General features: G+C 35.6%; 1 protein-coding gene across 11 annotated transcripts in view; it reads right to left on the reverse strand.

Moving 5' to 3' along the window:
* Positions 1-343: 343 nt before the first annotated feature.
* Positions 344-20,965, reverse strand: part of foxo (forkhead box, sub-group O) — a 173,824-nt gene continuing 153,202 nt past the window's right edge. For all 11 annotated transcript variants that reach the window (XM_067761788.1, XM_067761791.1, XM_067761787.1 and 8 more), the window contains 6 exons: positions 12,545-12,837; positions 3,385-3,609; positions 2,942-3,107; positions 2,611-2,842; positions 1,882-1,997; positions 344-1,815 (listed from right to left, as the gene is read on the reverse strand). In XM_067761788.1, coding sequence (XP_067617889.1) covers positions 1,405-1,815; positions 1,882-1,997; positions 2,611-2,842; positions 2,942-3,107; positions 3,385-3,609; positions 12,545-12,837 — 1,443 coding nt within the window. In that variant the 3' untranslated portion in view covers positions 344-1,404. The remainder of the gene's footprint in view (positions 1,816-1,881; positions 1,998-2,610; positions 2,843-2,941; positions 3,108-3,384; positions 3,610-12,544; positions 12,838-20,965) is intronic.

Consider the following 20,965-nt stretch of genomic DNA (forward strand, 5'->3'; position numbering starts at 1 on the left):
ATTCTTCGCTGGATTTCAGAGCTGATGTTGCTTGTGTTAATGGTGGTTCCCGAATAAATGAAGTCTTTTACTATTTCGAAATTATGGCTGCCAATAGTGGCGTGTTTGCCAAGGCACAAGTTAGCTAACTCTTTGCTCGATAACAGCAGGTACTTCGTTCTGGCTTCGTTTACCATCAAACCCATACTTTCCGCTTCTTTTTCAAGTTTGGAGTAAGCAAAACTTACGGCACGAGTGCTAAGGCCAATGAATGATAAAGAAAAAGAAAAAGAACGAATATTGTTCCAGAGCGGCAAGTTCTGCAGCTAGTATAATTTTTTCAAAACCCAGTAAATTAATCAAATTTTGTTCTGATAAAAAAAATTGTCTAAGGGTTTATTGAAATTATTTTTAATTTTTAAGAAAAATATACATTTACATAAATATACACCTTTTTTAAAGTAACTATGAACAAGCTTTATAGAGAAAAAATTAAACCCAAAATATGATTTTAATTTTACCAAGAACAAAAAAAAACTTGTATTATCATACATCATAACGTACTTACGAGCTAAACTTAGTTTAATGTACGCTGCTGTTTACAGTTGTTGTTGCAGTTTAATTTAAGTAATCCGTTATCCGTTATGGCTATTGTCCTTTTGTGATTATTAGACATAGAGTTGTGATTTTTGTATTTTTTCTTGTTTGTCTTAGCTTAATTTTACTTTTTCATTCATTTACTATTTTTAATTATTCCATTAAATTTTTCATTTTATTCCATATGACAATTGTTTTTTTTTTTTATTAAATTAAAGTTTTAATTGATTTAATTTTCTGTTTTTGACTTTGTCTGTTTGTTGAAGGTAGAAAGCAATTCGTTGGCATTATTCTTAAATTTATATTTATTTAATTAATTTTTTATACACGTATGTATGTATAGATTAAATCATATCGTCAACTATTAACATCTATTTTTCTATGTATGTATGTATGTGTATGCAAAAATGTTGCTAATGTGATACGACTTGGCTCGCTCTCCACACGTGTGACATCTCATCTTAACATCATATCATCACAGCATCAACATGTTTGCTATCATCAGCATTCTCATCTGAAGGAGTATCATCGTTGGGCAGTCGTTCACCATTACCACTGTCGTTGGGTGGGGGTATTCGCAATCACACTAGCAGCCATTTCATATTAAAATAATTTCATTTTATTTGTTTTTGTTGCATACTTAGCATACAAGTCCATTTTCTTGGTTACCAATTTATTTTCTGTTTCTTTATTTTTTCTTTTTTTGCTAATAATATTATTACTGTTTATTATCATTGTATGTATGCATGTATGTATGTTTGTGTGTGTGTTTATAACGACCCCATTCCTACATCTCCACTCACACTCCTTAGTATTCTATTCTAGATTCTAATGCACCCACGAAGGTGGCGTTACAACGCTCGCTTGTGAATATTGTACTCGCGCATTTAAATTTGTTTGTGTTTGTGCTGAAGATGGCAACTCTAAAACATTACTACTATTATTTATATTATTATTGTTATTATTGCTGTTGATACTGTTAAGCAGTGATGGCATCAATTGTGGCTGTTGTTGTTGTTGATGGTGTTGTTGTTGTTGCGGTAACTGTATTTGTAATTGATTCAATTGCTGTTGCTGTTGTTGCTGCTGTTGTTGTTGTTTTTGTTGTTGTTCACTATTCGTCATGCCAAGAGCGTTATTCACAATATTTGTACTGTCATTGGTAACAGTTGTGGGGTCAGTTGCTAATGGGATATTAATATCCAATGTGCCATCAATGCTCATCTCCTGCCGGATTAGCTGTTGGCCACGTGTAAGAAAATATTCTTAATGATCTAATTAGCCGTTTTATGATTTGATACTCACTTCTTCTAGATTGCACTCAAGACCAGGTTGAAAGTTGTCTAAAGTAAATTCGTCAATTTGTTCCCCACTATTCAGTGCTTCCATGCATTGCCCAATAAACGTTGAGGGACAGTTTCCTGTGTATACAAAAACAAAATAAACAGAAATATGAAATGGATATTATTATGTAAATAAATCTGCTAAATAACTGAATAACAAAGTGTAAATATTTTATTAATGATTTAAAAAATATGTAAAGTAGTGTGTAAGAGCTCGTGATATTGGAATACTTTAATACTCGATTTTCAGAATTCAGTTAGTTAAAATAGAATAATCGTACATCGTAGATTAGACGTGTGGACTGATATTAGAACTCTTGATAAAAATTTTGAAAAAAAATTTTAAAATGGGCGTGGCACCGATGAAACAATCGGGTTCCTACAAAATAGTTTCAAATTTTCGGTTATATGTTAATGTAGATTACAATTTTTATTTTATTTTTTTGTTTGAGATGTTTTTCATAAAAGAAATAAACTCGTAGGACTTGCCAAATTACTACCAATCGTCGACCTCGTTAGGCCAACACCTCTCTCTAACACAGACCCGCCAACAAGCTTCCTATAGTTTTCGCATTGTTATCGATATTTAGAGACAAGTTTTGTGTAAAATGTTGCTTGATTTATGGAAAATAATGATCGCAAATTCTACGTTAGACGCTAAAAAGTTGGGTTTGTGCCATTAATACCTTACCAGCCATATTTGTGCTAAGTGACTGTTGTTGTTGTTGCTGGCGTCGCTGTTGCAGCAGCACCTGTTGTACTTGTTGTTGTTGTTGTTGCACCATTAATCCATTACCACTATCATTCGCAGCATTTCCAGCATCTAAAATCACATTACTGTATGTAGTCAATGAATCGGATGATGGTTCACTATTCTGATAGGCGGGTGACATTGTTGTTGTAACAGAACTTGGTGACAAACCCTGAAAATGAAAAATAACAAACAAAATATTACAAATTAGTACATATTTTAGGAAGAAAGTTTATAAAGAAAATAACTAAAAATTCAACAAAATACTTACGTCACGTGAATTTTGCAAACAACTGCAACTTAACGAACGATGCAATAGGCATTGTTGTTGCAAGCCGTAACCCTGTGTTACGACGGCTGTATTAAGCGTATATGTCTGTTGTGGTGCCTGGTAGGGCGGTGGTGGTTGGGTGGGAATGCCCGAAGCAGCGCTAAACCTACTCCAACCGTATGACCGTTAGGTGTTAAAAAAGGAAAGTCAAAAAAAAAATTGAATTTATTTATCTGCGACAAACAAATTTTTCAAGCAGTCATTACATATAAATAGAAATATTTGCAACATGCATACTAGAGATACATACACAAACACATGCATATATATTTCTAAAAAAAAAACTCAAAAACCAATTACTTTTTAAATAAACTTAAAATCTAAACTTAAGAGAAAACATTCAACATAAACAATAACAAAAATAAAAAATTTTAGTCACTGACCCTTGCAAAATATCCTTTGGCAATTTGACTTCAGCTATTGAACCAGCTAATTCATCCATTGATTCTGATTGTGCAGGTGTTATTGTTGTGTTTGAATAATCAGTAGCACACAAACTCCAATCTGGTTCAAGTCCTATGAGTGCTGGTATCGGACTAAGACGTCCACAGGAACTGGCATTCGATGAAGCGCGTTGCCGGAAATCCGGTGACAATTGAAAATTACCACTTTAAATGGATTCAACATAAAAATAAATATAAACAAATTGATTAAAAACAAAAAAATGTAAATCAAAAAATGGCTCAAGGCAAAAGGGTATTTTCAAAGTAAGTAATAATAAAAAATAATAAAAATATGATTAAATTTAGGTCGTGTCGGCTGATCAAAGCAATGATGTAAGTCAATTACAGCCGCGGTGTTACTAGGAAAGTTGTTGCGGACGGTGCGGTAATCATTACAGGTGACTAACTTAAGAGCCAATGACTGGATAATGCCAACGACTCTTTCTCTCTGGAAATAAATACAGGTACTGAACATAGCGGCTAGGCTGCGACAAACAGTCATAAATACTGGCTCATGGATCAACTTCAGGAGATCAGGTTGCGCAGAAACAATATCATATATGGCATCAGAGAACATTTCTGGGTCCATATAAGAGTGTAGATAACTAATATATCTCTTTCATTGTAGTGCCACAAGACGCATCTAGAGCGGACACAATTAAAACTCTAAAAGCTAAAATCGACACATACCCGCTTAGCAAACTCGTCTCATCAAATGCTGAAGAACCATAAATCTATGTCAATGCTACCAAATAGAAAAATCTGTTTACTGGTAGACATAAGAAATAGCAGAGATAAGGCGCTACGTTAAGCACGTTCTGTGTTCGTGTCCTGCGTTCGCCAGGTCAAGAGCTGCCAGATTTCAAGGCAGCAATGAAGCTGGGTCCTAGAAAACTGCTAGTGTTTGCCAAGAGCACAGAGTTATTCTATAACATGGTTCCCCCACATAAATTCAGAAAACAAAAATTCAGAAACACATTTTTTCAGAAAACATTAGTCAGAACCCTTTTTTCAGAAAGCCAAAATTCAGAAGCCAAAATTCGGAAGTCAAATTTCAAAAGTCAAATTTCAGAAGTCAAAATTCAGAAGTCAAATTTCAGAAGTCAAAATTCAGAAAGTAATCAGACAGTAAAAAAACATAAAATTTTTTTTTTTTTCATTTTTTTAATACTGTAAATTCAAAAGAATCGCTCGATTCGAACCCGCGATCTTACAAATCAGTAGGCCGATATAACACCAAAAGTTGTAAATTCATTTGAAAAGAAAAAACGCGAAAAAAAATTAATTAATTACATGCTTGCTATTGCACACAATTCAAAATTTTAGATTGTACTTCTTTTTCTTTATACATAATTCCTTCCAAATAAATAAACACTTTTGAATTTTGAGAAAAATTTTATGTTTTTTCTGTCGTCTGATTACTTTCTGAATTTTGACTTCTAAATTTTGTCTTCTGAAATTTGACTTCTGAATTTTCACTTCTAAAATTTGACTTCTGAAATTGGCTTCTGAAAATTGACTTCTGAAATTAGACTTCTGAGATTTGACTTCTGAGTTTTGACCTCTGAATTTTGTCTTTTCGGAAAAAGGGTTCCGACTAATGTTTTCTGAAAGAATCTGTTTCTAAATTTTTGCTTTCTGAATTTATGGGGGGCACCCTATAACATATGTATGTGCTGGTACCTGATTGGGGTCTTCCGTTTGGTCATCAAACAAATTCTGGTAACACCATGGACACATTTAGTCTATGTGAGGTCTTTATTGACCGGCCAGTTCAACCTAACCGAGTGTAAGAAAATAAATATTTATTCGTTTAATTTTTCAAATTTAAACTGACTTTGTTGATTACTTATTTTCAGTCCTTTTATTATTTTATTTAATTAATTAATTGCATGCAATTAAAAACCTTTTTTTAATGATGACAAAGAAGTTTAACTTCTCGCACGCGTACATAAGTACACGCACCCATTTTTTTTAGGTTTAAGGTCCCCAAGTAATCAGGAAGTCACTTACAACCGATCTCAAGACTACAATTCTTCTATACATTTTTCAAATATCTCGATCCGTGCCCTGCTTTTTGCTTTTGCGGTGTTTTTACGCCCTGAATGAAATGTAAGCTTTCAATTTTCTAACTCAATCAAAAGCTACTTTAAAATTTTTTAAATTTTTTACTACTAGAAGTGAAACTCCTTAAAACACATTGATTTTTTAAAATGTGGGCTCTTTTTTCATCACATTTAATTTGATAAAATCTTCTGATAAACATACTGCAATGTCGTTAGAATTTTAAAGAACATTATGAACGGTTCGCGCGCTCAGTCCCGGTAAGACTTTAGAGAATTTAATGCGATGAAAAAATACAAAAAGGAATGGCCGCAAGCTTAAAAAAATTTTTTATAAGCAGTTTCACTTCTATTTATGAAAATCTACATTTTTCGTCGAGAAGACTTTTTTAATATGATGTATGGTTTTTAAGTTATTGGAGTTGTAAAACGCATGAACCAATAAAGAGATCCCGCATTGAAAAATGAGAGAGCAAAAGATCATAGTTGGCTGGGAAATAAATTTTCTCGGCGTGACGTCACGCTTTTGACAACATGTTTCATTGTTGACGCAGTGTTCAGACTTTATTCCAATCGGTGTATTTTGCTCCACTCTTACCTCCTACTATATTTTTTATCTCAAAGGTTTATGTGGGTCGAGTTGAAAACTAAATAGTATTACTACCTAATATCTTTTGGTTGGAGTTTTCATTGCATACGTATGACAAGTGGCGATTAGATGAAATAACGCGAATTCATTGTTCGTGTCTTAAGACAAGTTTGTTCACATTTTACTCACAGTTTTTGTACTATTTTCGTACGGAATGAGAATAGAAGGAGTAAAATGTAAGCAAAAAATGTGTCCAGACGCGATCTGTAAATCCCGCCAAAATTCAACATACAGCACTTTTCGAAGTTTTATATAAAAACTAGCAGAACCGGCAGACGTTGTTCTGCCCTAAATTTGGTATATCTGCATACATTTTAAAAAGCTTTTTCCGTCTAACTCTGCCCTACCCCTCTACACTTTTTCCTAATCTTTTAATTCATTCCTCCCTCCCTCTTTTTCGCATCATCTATCTCCATCTTCGTCTTATTCTATCTCATTCTCAGTCTCCTTCTCTCTTTTCTCTTCTCTCAATTTTTCTCATTCTTCTTCATCTCTTATTGCCAGTCCCAGAGGGTGGTATGTATTTTGTTCCAGTCCCATTCCGAGTCTCAGTCTCAGTCCCTGTCCGTCTCTGGTATACTTCCCGGAAAAAAGCATCGTAAATACTAATATATGCAAATTTATATACGAAATTTCAGGCAAATCGAATAGGACGTATGTAAATATGTATGTGGGTATTATTAATTCTTGTCTTTATTTCGGCTTCGCATGCATATTTATCAGTTTTGACAGGTTGATGCTACTAAATCGAATATCACAATGAACTTTAGAGCTCTCAGCAACAGCTTTCATTTGACATCCATAATACACACGCATTCTAGGGGTATCCGGGTCCATGTTTTGGCCGATATCTCGAGACCCTAGTCACTCAGCGGTGTAAAACTTACTCTGTATTATAGCACACATGAACAGCTTCAATTTGATACCCATAATATAAAAACACATTCTAGATGTATCCGGGTCCATGTTTGGCCTATATCTCGAGACCGTAGTCACCCAGCGGTGTAAAACTTTCTCTGTACTAAAGCACACATGAACAGCTTCAATTTGATACCCATAATATAAAAACACATTCTAGATGTATCCGGGTCCATGTTTGGCCTATATCTCGAGACCGTAGTCACCCAGCGGTGTAAAACTTACTCTGTACTAAAGCACACATCAACAGCTTCAATTTGATACCCATAATGTAAAAACACATCCTAGTGTTACCCTGATCCACGTTTTGGCCTATATCTCGAGACCCTAGTCACCAATAGGTATGAAAACTACCCTGTACTAAAGCACTCATCAACAGCTTCAATTTGATACCCACAATGTAAAAACATTGTCTAGGCGTTCACGGGCCGACGTTTGGCCTATATATCCAGACCCTAGTCACCCAGGAGTATGAAAATTATCCTCTACTAAATCACTCATCAACAGTTTTCATTTGTTATCCATATTGTATAAACACATTCTAGGGGTACCCTGGTCCACGTTTTGAGCTATATCTCGAGACCCTAGCCTCCCAGTTGTATGAAAATTATCCTGTACTATAGCACTCATCAATAGCTTTCATTTAATATCAATATTGTATAAACACATTCTAGGGGTACCCGGGTCCACGTTTTGGGCTATATTTCGAGACCCTAGCCTCCCAGTTGTATAAAAATGATCCTGTACTATAGCACTCATCAATAGCTTTCATATGATATCCATATTGTATAAACACATTCTAGGGGTACCCGGGTCCACGTTTTGATCTCAAGACCCTAGGCACGTAGCGAAAAAAAGGTAGACGTTGACCGATTCTCAGATCTACCCAATATGCTCACAAAATTTCATGCGAATCGGTTCAGCCATTTCGGAGGAGTTAAGCCTCTAACACCGTGACACAAGAATTTTATATATTAGATGAAATACGTTGAGTCCGTGAGGTCAGCTAACCCTGTTTTGCCTCCATGTTTGAACAACCCGGAGGGTACCCCGTCATTACTTGGCACCTTGTGATTTTTTAGCCATGATATTGCCATTCTCACTTCGCCATAGTTGGATGCCGGAGCGTGTTTTTCATCATTGGCAAACCATCTGTTACTAAAAGGGCATGAAATATGTATGGTAAACCGAAAACAATAATAATAATATTTTTTCGAGATAAATATCCGGGGAGATACTTTTCTTCCAGAATGTGGTGTGCTTATGGGAGCATTAATTAGTCATCCTACACGTTTTAGGCCGTGCATAAGGCTGAGAAACATTTCATGGCAAAAACACAATCGATGGGATTGCTAAGCCATCAAATCAATTTGATGTTAGTTGTTCGCCCGCTTTCAAAAAGGAAGAAAAAATATACTCCGAAAATTTAATTTTTACTCCGGCGTAGACTCAGGTAATAGTTTTAAATACTCCGAAAACTGGCAGCGAAATATGAGAAAAAATTATATATGTAATACTCCTATATTGCTACAAAAGTATTTCATATATGGAAAAAAATTATAAATCGAAAAACTTCAAAAGCGCTACGTCATCAAACTTTTTTTTCAAATTCGATAACAAATACAACAACTCCGCATTGGTAGATCTTGGCTCATTTGTTTATGTGTAAAACGCGTCTGAATAAAAATTAAAAACGGCAGTGTATAAAAATTAAGAAAAATTGAGCGATATAAAAAATGTCGATTAATTTTCGATAAGGAACATAAAAAAAAATATATGTCATCGAAATTTGCAACATCGACTGAAAATCTGATATGGAAGTATCCCTAAATATCTTGATTCATGGTCTATCTAAAAAAAAAAATGGTGTATCCCAAATAATAATACAACTTAATAGTCACTCAATCTATTTTCAATACTTGTGGTATCTAGGTTATTGGAACATTACTTAAACTCGAAAGCGAAATTTTCTTAATTCGGACGAATTTGTCAAATATCACGAGCTCTGAGCCACCTTTGCGTACAAACATGAAATGGACCTTACTTAAGTAAATGAAGAAATAAAAATAAATCTAACTTAATAAGAACGTGATAACTTAACCAAAAAAAATCATTAATTTAAATATTTTTCAAAATTCAGCAAGACAATCACTACTGAAATTTAAAACATGCTTAGTTTCATTAGGCTATGTCTTGATATTTTGAATATTAACTTCAATAAAGATATAACATACAATTTACATTTCGGAATTTACGCTTATCCGGTGAGATATATCAACGTAATGCAGATGATAATTTAAATATATTTCTTCTATTAATAGCTGTGTGTTTTTTACGCGCATATGCATGTGCACTTAAACTTTGTATGGACTGCTAAGTGCATAACTTTATCTGCTCTTAAGGGCCCTTTACTGATACTTAGCATAGATTGACTTGACTTGAGAACTGTCATTTACAGTTATGTTAAATGAACATTGCATGTTACTGATTACTCAAAACTTAGCAACACTTAACTTGACTTAGAAGTCTGTTGAATTTTGATTTTGTATGTAAGTTCTAAGTGACGTTTACATTTTGAGTTGCCATTTGTTTGTTTCCATTTCATTCTGACATTTTGTCATACAAATTGACATTTATTGTTTATGATGCCAGATTGTATGCGCCAGGGATGCACCTTAACGTTATGCTAATCGTTTATCAAAAAATTTCCACCGTTTCCGCTGAAACACTTCGAAATATTATCGATGAAGAAATTATCAAGATGAATTGTATCTCGTTTTTAACCGAAACGAAAAGCTTTCGTTAACGTTAAAAACGTTACCACAAACGTGATACTTTATGTTTTAATTGTGCTGGCAATGCTATAGCCATGGTGAAGCCGTAATGTGGTAACAGCAAGCGGACATACACACAAACTCCATGCAATTTGTTTGTGTAAAAAATACTCTGAGAAATGTTCGTACCGTCAAAATTCATGAGAAAAGTTGCAATCAGCTTGGCTAATGCTTTCACCTTTAAAGACTCCGTCATCAATCAGCTTTGCCAGCATAGTTTGAAATTAATAATCAACATAAACGATTTGATTTCGTTTTGATATGGCAGAAAACGAAACAAAATCATTTCGTTAATTTGACGTTCTTAACGTTAATAAACGAAACGAAATGACTTTGTTTCGTTTATTAACTTTAATTATCGTAACGAAATGATATCGGTTCGTTGGTTAAGCATGCCTGGTATGCGCTAAGTGGAGCATAATCGTGGCTAAGTTGCCAAGTTTACGCCAAGTCAAGTCAAGTCTATGCCAAGTATCAGTAATGGGCTCTTTATGATACTGTTGCGCATATAATAAGTATTTAAAGGTTTGTTTCTCCGCTACTTCACCATACGCTATTACTACATATCGCTTACCCGGTTCAATAATGACGCAATTGTAAAATATTCAGCCCAATTCTAAACGAAAATTCCGTGAGAGTTGTTTCCCTTCTCCCATTCCTCGTATTCTAAATAAAAATTCCTTGTGAGTTTTTCACTTTTCCCTTTCCTCCTATTCTGAACAATGTTCGAAAAATCAGAAACCGGTTATGGTAGAAAAGTAGGTATTATGAATGTGAGGGAGAGGGAGATTTCTCTGCCATTTAATAGGAGTTTTTTCACTTGTTAAATTAAAGGGAATGCGTCAAAATAGTTAAAGGAAATTGGTTCTTTTAAGAAAGAACACTTATTTGTACAAATTTGTGCTAAAATATGTATTTACATTCTACCACAATATTCTCACTGTTAAGACAACAACAACAAAAACCACAATATTCTTTATTTTAAGTCGAAAATATATATCATAAGCAACGGAAGAGCTCTTCGCATATTTGATGCAGCCATCCAGAAATTGCGCAAGGATTTTTTAAGAAGGCTAAAATAGATTTTGGCGTATGAATTTGCTTTGCAGAATGAATGCAGCCAACTCCGGCGGATTTGTGTTATCCCGCCGGTCTTCTTCTTATGCTCCTCTGTTGATGTTGCTGTGGTACCAATTCCTTACTCATTTCAGTGAATACCACATGAAAAGCAATAATGTGCATTGTTTATACCTTATTTCTTAATTTCAAACAAATTCGCAACAATAATTAAACTTTTCAATTTTTTAAACAAAATAAGAAATGCGCAACGAAATTGACGAAACGGCTGACTTCGAGAATTCGAAGTTCCTATTCCCCAATTATTGTTCTCCCTAGGAGAAAAGAATTGGAGGAATTTTTCCGCGGTAATAAAAAAATCCGCGAGAATATTTAGAATTGGTCTGATTAAGTTTTGGTGAAGCAAGTTCCAATATTTGCATCCGTTCATTTTAATAAATAGTCCCGTAAAATTGCTTGTTTTTTTAAATTGACATTAAATACCGTAAAGAATAGATTTAATAAATATGATTACGATAAATCTGCCACATTATGTTTTAAAGTTAGAAAGTTACACCCTTTTTTGCAGTCCCATTTCAGTTGCGTCGTTCTTGAACTAGATTTATTCCCCTAAAATGTATGATCAAGTAATACATGTGACCATCATTTTTTTCATTCAAATATTTATTTTATTTTTAATTCAAATAATCGTATATAATATAGTAGGAACAAAGAAAATTTATAGCCATTTTGGGAAATTCACAACGATTTTAAAAAATTCTGGAGCAAAGAAAAAACATAAAGGAAATTCACAAAGTTTTTGATTTCAAAAGATACTGTAGCAAAAAAGAAACTAAGCCAAGCTGTTGAAAAACGATTCGTAGTAATGTGGAATGATATTTGATATCAAGATACTTTTCAAATCTGATATTTTCTTGTCAGCGATTGAGATTTTGCCGTTATAATCAGGTTTTTTTTTGAAATATTAATAATATCCGTTGCTTTAGAAGATCGCCTTGTTCCGATATTTCTAACTTTTGCTTCCATCCATTCTACATCCTTGTAGCTAGTTTTGTAAAAATATACGTCACTCTCTTTAACAAAGCCTATTATTTTAACTCACACAACTAATCAATTGCGTCGTTATTGAACCGGCGCCAACTAGAAAAATGTGCGAATGCAATAACGACGCAAGTGGTCTAGCGCGGAAACTATTTGTAATACAATTATAAAATTTATACACAGCAAAGATTAGTACTTTTTAAAGCTTTTATGCGCGTTATCTCGAAACTTTAAAATTGACATTTGGGTCATTTTTGAAGCGGGGAAGCGATATGTGTAATTGCCGATGAGCATTTTTTTCTTAGGCGCACACGCAGATGTACATGCAAGTAAAAAACACAACCAATAATTCATTAAAAAGTAAAAATCTACAAGCTTTTTATTTGCTGTTTGCATACAGATTAAAAAATTAATGTTTTCAAAAACTACTTCTAAACTACAGCAGGAATTGCTACGAATTATGCGAAGAAAATGTCAGCAAAATTAGCAAAAAAAAATGAGGCAAAGTTAATAGTTACCTGTGCAGTGGACTTTCTGAAAAGTGATCTAAACCTTCGCTTATACTACTGCTGGGTGATGGTGTGGCATCATTGAGACCCGTTATACCTGCTTGACGTAAGGCCTCAACACGCTTCTTGGCACGCCCTCGACGTTTTTCATAGCGCGATGTTTCCATTGAGGCTGCTCGCCGACGCACCGATTTACCTGGTTTTGCATCGGGATTTAACATCCACCAAGAAGATTTACCAGTGCCCTCATTTTGAACGCGCATAAAACGATTGTGTAATGAGAGATTGTGCCGTATAGAATTCTGAAAAATAGAGAAAAGAGAGGAATCTTTAATAAATATTGGAGGTAAACAAGGTCATTATATTCAGCAAGTATTTTTTGATATGTAAACAATTGTTGACACGCTTAAATCTTCCTAACAACTTCCTTACAGCCTCTGTGCGTTTGCATAGAACTTTTTTTTATTCTTTTTTCCGCATAAGCAGTTATAGAAAAGAAGACCAATTGTCGCGCGCAATTATTGTGCTGAAATCTAAAAATATCAATTCAAATCATTGCTGAGATTGCGAATCTCAGTGCGTTACTTAGAGACGTTTTGTCGCATTGTACGTGTTGTGGCTTGTGTGTGTGTGTGCGAGAGAGAGTGGGGGCTAGTTGCCCTCATTTTCATATATCATCGCTGATGTAACAATTTGTAAGCAATTGAAACCCGTGTGCTGCGACAACATTCAAGTCATTGTCTACCATTCAGCAATTTCCAAACAGCCTTTCTCTTCCACCCTTCGCTCATTTACCTACCCCTTCTCTTGTACGCCCAGTCGTTCAGTGAATACATTTCAATTGTCTGTCGACATTTTTATCGCTTTTTTCTTTTTCACAAAAAAAAATAAAATAAAACCAAAGGAATGTCATACGCTTCTGCTGCGCTAATTGGACTGTCGAGTTGTCGTTCTGACGCTTTGACGTTTCCCCTTTCAATCTCCCTGCTTACCACTTTTCGAATCTTTTTTGTTCTATATTCATTCTTCAATTTTTATAATTTTTTTTTTCTGCTATTGCTCACATTTGAACTGTCAATTCATATTTTATGACATAAACCATAAATACTTTGTGACTAGAACTCGGCAGCAAGCGGAGGAAAGCGAAGTAAAGTTCAGGAATTGAAAAGACGCGGCGCAACGCTAAATTATACGCTTCATCGATGTCATAGACAAGCAACGTGAAGCGAGCATAAAAAGTTTTCAAGGTACAAGACACTGAAGCCGCGTCATAAAGGATATGTGAGTGTGTGAATTACACATATATATTGGCAAGAAAAAAATCAATCTAACGCTATTTCACCTGCTGTATAAATTTATCAATCTATGTGGCAAATATAGGGTGCTTCATAAACAAGCGATAGTTAATTTCACGAAGTATTTCTAGGAAAAAAAATATCGCTCCCTCCTTTCACAAGTCTCTTGCTGTTGGTGCTTGCTTGGTTTTCCATCCGTTATGGGGCCACTACCACGAAATCCTAGGTACTGTAGCTAGGCATCATATATGAATAAATATCTTTTCTTACAAATTTTGCAGCTATCACCCCGTATTCCTTATTTGAGCATTAAACGTCAAATACGCCCGACCTGAGTTCAGAAGCGTTCCTTCCCGATAGGCACCGTGGCCTATTAATCACGGAGTTAGGTAGTGGGGTGGGGAGGGTTGACGAAGAAGGTTTAGCGTACTTACCGAAGAATATCGAGTCTATAACGCCAATAACACTCCCCAAAATCTGTGTCTTTATTGTTAAAACAAAAACAGTGAAATCCCAAATCAATAATATTTTCCGTAACATTAGTAACAGAGAGATTAGAAAACATTTTAAAGAAAAACAATCTGGATAGAATAACCGCAACTTTTTCTGGTCATGTTATCCTTGAAAAATACCTCGCCTACACCCACCTAACTCTAAGTCTGGTTACGCTCATGATCAATGAAAATCTTTAAAAGTATGCCATATCCGTCGTCGTCTTCAGAAAGGGTCCTCATAGTCCATATCCAAGACGAGATTCTGCTTGGCGAGCTTCCAGTCCAGCACGGAAGGGCTCCGTTGAATTCATGGAGATTTTTAAACTTTTGCATTGCGCCTCGATTTATGAAACAGAGGATTCTGCTTACAGGCATGTCATTTAGCGAATCGATGTTGCAAATCGCAGTTAGTCCTTTTGCCTTGTATGCCGGAGACACCACACAGATACTCTAGATACGCTAGCCCGGGCAAACAACATCTAAATTTTAGAAACAAACTTTTTTCAATTAGAAGAAAGCTCTTAGCGTGGTCTACCCTCGACAGTGATTTGGCAAGTTCTTCGAGTAGATTTCTGTCATTGAAAAGCTTTTCAGTGAAAGCTCATCTGCCTTGCAGACGCCGTACGGAGTCGGTGTAAAACGTATAGGTGCCGTCCCGCCTATTTGTAAGAAAAATTTTCCTAATTTTCCATTCTGCGTGATAAGGTAAACCCACCTAGCAATTTTCATCGCTTTATCCGCCTTTGATAATAAATTATCGACCTTTTTCGGCTTTTCGAAATTTTCGATATCGAAAAAGTGAGCGTGGTTATAGTCCAATTTCATTCATTTTAAATTGCGATCTACGATGAGTCCCCAGGAACTTACATTCCAAATTTGATTAAGATACCTCAAAATTTTCGCAAGTTATCGTGTTTACGGACAGACGGACCGACGGACGGACATGGCTAAATTAATTTCTTGTTTCGCCTAGCTAATTTTGAAGTCTATATCTATCTCGATTAGTTTATGCCGCTACGGGCTACCGTTATGCGAACAAAATTAATATACTCTGTGAGCTCTGCTCAGCTAAGCCATGTCCGCCCGTCCGTCCGTCCGTTAACACGATACCATGAGTAAATTTTGAGGTATCTTGATGAAATTTGGTATGTAGGTTCCTGGGCAGTCATCTCAGATCGCTATTTAAAACGAACGATATCGGACTATAACCACCCCACTTTTTCGATATCGAAAATTTCGAAATTTCGAAAAAATTTTTTTAAGTCAAATTTTAAAAGAAAAAGTAATATCTTTACAGTATATAAGTAAATTATGTCAACATTCAACTCCAGTAATGATTGATATGAAAATTTCCAAATGGGCGTGGCTCCGCCATTTTTCATTTAATTTGTCTAGCCTACTTTTAATGCCATAAATCGAACAAAAATTTACCAATCCTTGTGAAATTTGATGGGGGCTTAGATTCTACGACGATAACTGTTTTCTGTGAAAAAGGGCGAAATCGGTTGAAGCCACGCCCAGTTTTTATACACAGTCGACAGTCTGTCCTTCCGCTCGGCCGTTAACACGATAACTTGAGCAAAAATCGATATATCTTTACTAAACTCAGTTCACGTACTTATCTAAACTCACTTTGTATTGGTATAAAAAATGGCCGAAATCCCACTATGACCACGTCCACTTTTTAGGTATCGAAAATTACGAAAAATGAAAAAATTGCCATAATTCTATACCAAATACAAAAAAAGGGATGAAAATTGGTAATTGGATTAGTTTATTGACGCAAAATATAACTTTAGAAAAAAACTTTGTAAAATGGGTGTGACACCTACCATATTAAGTAGAAGAAAATGAAAAAGTTCTGCAGGGCGAAATAAAAAGCCCTTGGAATCTTGGCAGGAATACTGTTCGTGGTATTACATATATAAATAAATTAGCGGTACCCGACAGATGATGTTCTGGGTCACCCTGGTCCACATTTTGGTCGATATCTCGAAAACGCCTTCACATATACAACTAAGGGCTACTCCCTTTTAAAACCCTCCTTAATACCTTCCATTTGATACCCATGACAAGCAAACACATTCCAGGGTTAAGGCTCCATTACTGATACTTAGCATAGACTTTACTTCACTTGAGAACTGTCACTTACAGTTCTGTTAAATGAACATTGCATGTTACTGATTACTCAAAACTTGGGAACACTTAACTTGACTTAGAAGTCTGATGAATTTTGAATTTCTATGTAAGTTCTAAGTGACGTTTACATTTTGAGATGCCATTTGTTTGTTTACATTTCATTTTGACATTTTGTCATACAAATTGACATTTATTTAAAAATAAATTTCAACGCTGATTATGATGCCAGGTTGTATGCGCCAAGTGGAGTATAATCGTGGCTAAGTTGCCAAGTTTACGCCAAGTCAAGTCAAGTCTATGCTAAGTATCAGTAATGGTGGCTTTACTCTAGGTTAATTTTCCTACATGGTGATTTTCCCTTATTTTGTCTCCATAGCTCTCAACTAAGTATGTAATGTTCGGTTACACCCGAACTTAGCCTTCCTTACTTGTTTCTTCTTATTTCGGTTTCTTTTCCCTGTTTTCCGAGCTGGTTACTGTGTTTGTGTCCACCACCTCCGTCATTATCTTGTCATTAATTTGCGCTCATATTATTTCAACCATGTTATTCGTAATATGATTAAAAGTCATGTAACGAGCTACGAGATCAAAAGGGGCCAGAGACCTAAATCCTTGGCATTAGAGAGAATTCTGCACGCCAAGGTTTTGGTAGACATCATACCCGTCAAATTGATGGAGTACTAACAATTTAAATTCAGTATTTGGATGGAAAAAGACACACTATTATATTGAAGGACAAAAGTGTACACGCTATTGCTCCGTATGGCTAACAAAAACATCACTTTGACTCCTTTCAGCTCGCATGAAAAAGGACATTATCAGACCAATTCTAAATATTCTCGCGGAATTTTGTTCTCGCGGATTTTTTTATTCCCGCGGAAAAATTCCTCCAATTCTTTTCTCATAGGGAGAAGAATAATTGGGGAATAGGAATTTCGAATTTTCGAAGTCAGCTGTTTTGTCAATTGAAATTCCGTTGCGCATTTCTTATTTTGTTTAAAAAATTTAATTATTGTTGCGAATTTGTTTGAAATTAAGAAATAAGGTATAAACAATGCACATTAGCCGTGTTTTTCAACACGCGTATATCCGTTTACGCTTAAACTTTATATTGACTGCTAAGAGACAAACTATAAATACACCTCTGAAATTGCTGCGCATAAATTTTGTCCTACTAAATTTCAATACGCATTATACTCAGATGTAACTGAAATATGTGTCTTTGTTTCACCCTGTACACTAATTCTATGTATTATATGTGTGTCCACAATTCATCGCAACTGATTCAGCTATATGTTATACCCTATGGCCATCAGAGCGTTGCGTCTCCGCTTTTCGGTACACCCTGTTGCTGTAGCTAGTTGTTTTACCACAGCCGCTAGATGGGTCTCCTAAGCATTATCTAAGCGAAGATAGGCGTTTTTTAACACGCGCAAACGAAACGTATACGCGCGTGTTAAAAAACATGGCTATTATTGCATTTCATGTGGTATTCACTGAAATGAGTAATGAATTGGTGCCACCGCAACATCAACAGAGGAGCATAAGCAGAAGACCGGCGGGATAACACAAATCCGCCGGAGTTGGCTGCATTCATTCTGCAAAGCAAATTCATACGCCAAAATCTATTTTAGCCTTCTTAAAAAATCCTTGCGCAATTTCTGGATGGCTGCATCAAATATGCGAAGAGCTCTTCCGTTGCTTATGATATATATTTTCGACTTAAAATAAAGAATATTGTGGTTTTTGTTGTTGTTGTCTTAACAGTGAGAATATTGTGGTAGAATGTAAATACATATTTTAGCACAAATTTGTACAAATAAGTGTTCTTTCTTAAAATAACAAATTTCCTTTAACTATTTTGATGCATTCCCTTTAATTTAACTAGTGAAAAAACTCCTATGAAATGGCAGAGAAATCTCCCTCTCCCTCTCTCTCACATTCATAATACCTACTTTTCTCCCATAACCGGTTTCCGCTTTTTCGAACATTGTTCAGAATAGGAGGAGAGGGAGATGTGAAAAAACTCACAAGGAATTTTTATTTAGAATACGAGGAGTGGGAGAAGGGAAAAAACTAGAACGGAATTTTCGTTTAGAATTGGGCTGTATGTAATGTGATTGATTCTTTTCAAGATCGGTTCACATTTCTTTTGCTACACCCTGTACATGTAGCAATTTCATTCATGCATTATATATGTTCATCTCTATGTATTTATGCCGACAAAGCAAGTAAGCAAATCAAAAAAAAAAATATCAGGACGAAATTTAAGAAAACGGATCAAATAAGCCGTACTCCTCTGGCGCTATCATGTGGCAGTGAACAGAAGAAAAAAAAAACGTTTTTCTAAAACGTACAATAAAACAAACCAAACTAACAAAATTTCGTTGATGACGCGACAGTGAACACGGCATTAAGCGACGGACTGGCGCCTTTGATCACCGTTACATAGGATGCGCCATCACACTGGCATTAGCTCTTTTACAACATTTACACCGTTAGCATCCACAGCCACCCCAAAAGTAGTTTAACTATAGCAATGAGGCGACGCATCATGTCGCAGACTGCGTGGGTGTAGTGAAGAAGTGAGTATGTATGTGTGAATGGCAATGAGATTTCTATGTTTGTTTGGGTTACTCCGAAAAAGAGTAAGTTTAACTTAATTTTACTTTTTTTGTTAAAGTTTTTCTTGGCGTCACTGCCAATAGTTGCGTCGGCATCCTTTTTGCTCCCGTAATTTATACATTTTGCCCCTTTCATGTTTGTTGTATTTGTTCTCATGGTTATTCGCCTCAATTTTCTGTTATTGTACAGGTCGTGATAGGGTTGAGCTAATGGTTTAGCCTTTGGTAAAGTTTAATCGAGTTTGGTTTTGAAATGGTTTGCCCACATTTTTCTCATTTTTTCTTTTGTGGTTATTGCATTTTTCACTTAATGTGTTCATATTTATTTAAACGTTTTAGTAGCAATTTAGTGTTAGTGGATATGTATGAGTGCAAGTAAGTATGGGAATGATTGCGGCTCTGTGATGTGTTAACATCTTCGCACACTGTACGGAGGAATCCAGTCTCTAAGCTTAAGGTAAGTGTAAGAGCAGTTGCCGTCTTTCAGTGAGTTTTACAGCTCCGGCTCACGCTCACTTCTCACGGGAATGCTCTGGATCATTGAGAGACTTGAAAAGCAGACATGGTGAAATTTTCGCACCCGTGAAATGTGATAGGCAGATGTCGCCGCTGTTTTTCATTTAACTCATACGGCGAAAGGCTAAGCAGCGACATCTACTTTTTAAAAAGTAGGTTTATTAAAGGCCGCGTTGCCAACCTAAAAAGAAGTAATTAACAAATTATCTGGCTCACAAATTTAACCAGACTTCTATCTGGATTTATCTGGCTCAAATCGTTGTTGTTGCATTTACATGCAAAATTATTTATCTGGCTCAGGATTTTGCCACCGGATGACGGCAAGTGTTTTCAAGTTGTATGCTACATGGAGGAATAAAGACTTCATCGCTTTTCGGTTTGTTATCGGTGTGTTACAGACTAGGTATAGACGAGTTATCCATTTGTTAGCTTAGTGGCTTAAATATTAGAACGATTTTTCGTAATCCTTTGTCAAATTTGGTTTGGGACAAACCGTTTTCGGCGTTGCGCCGTTATCAATGTTATTTTTTGCTCTAGAGAAGAAGCAAATCAAATTTGACAAGGAATAACGGAAAATCGTTCCAGTATAAGTACATCATTTATCCACCCTGTCGGTTAGGTATGGTCTTAACTTGTTATCGATAACAATAGTTATCGATGAGCAACCGATTTTTTTGCGAAGAGCTATTGGTTAAGTATGTAGATAATTTATTGACAATTTATCGATATGTTATAAAATATTGTCGATTTGTCATCGGAAAATATCGATTTGTTACCAGAGTGTTACCACTTCGTTATAAGCATGTTATTGATTTGTTTTCGAAAATTTATTAAGAGTTATAGGTCTAATACTACTCATCGATTAATTATAGTAAAGCTATCGATATGTTATCAAAAAGATATCGATTTTTATGGGGGTACTACCAAAACATTAAGGACGATGTAAATTTTTAATGCTTAGCATAACGGGAGCTCTAAAATCTACTCCACATTGCATGCCTGTGCATGAGCTTCGAAGGACATCTTGGGGCTACAATAGAGGCGGAGGGTTGGCGCAAAGGTGCGGAAATGACAGAACACACAATGTACGTGTAAACCGATGGTTCCAAATTAACGGCACGTGCCGAGTCTGCTGTTTACTGCGTCTATCCAAAAATAAGTATATCCTGCAGGTTGCCAGATTACTGCAGAGTCTTTCAGACGGCAATTAAATCCGTGAAGAAAGCAGCAGTATTTGTGGAGGAAGCGTGCGTAAGTTGCATGTCGGACCATACGTCTATACTGGATTCCCGCCATAAAGGGATAGAAGGTAACAAAAATATCGATGAGTTTGTAAAAGAAGACACAGCACTCGATGAATCA

The sequence above is a fragment of the Eurosta solidaginis genome, chromosome 1 (assembly GCF_040869045.1).
Source record: "Eurosta solidaginis isolate ZX-2024a chromosome 1, ASM4086904v1, whole genome shotgun sequence".
Taxonomy (NCBI): domain Eukaryota; kingdom Metazoa; phylum Arthropoda; class Insecta; order Diptera; family Tephritidae; genus Eurosta; species Eurosta solidaginis.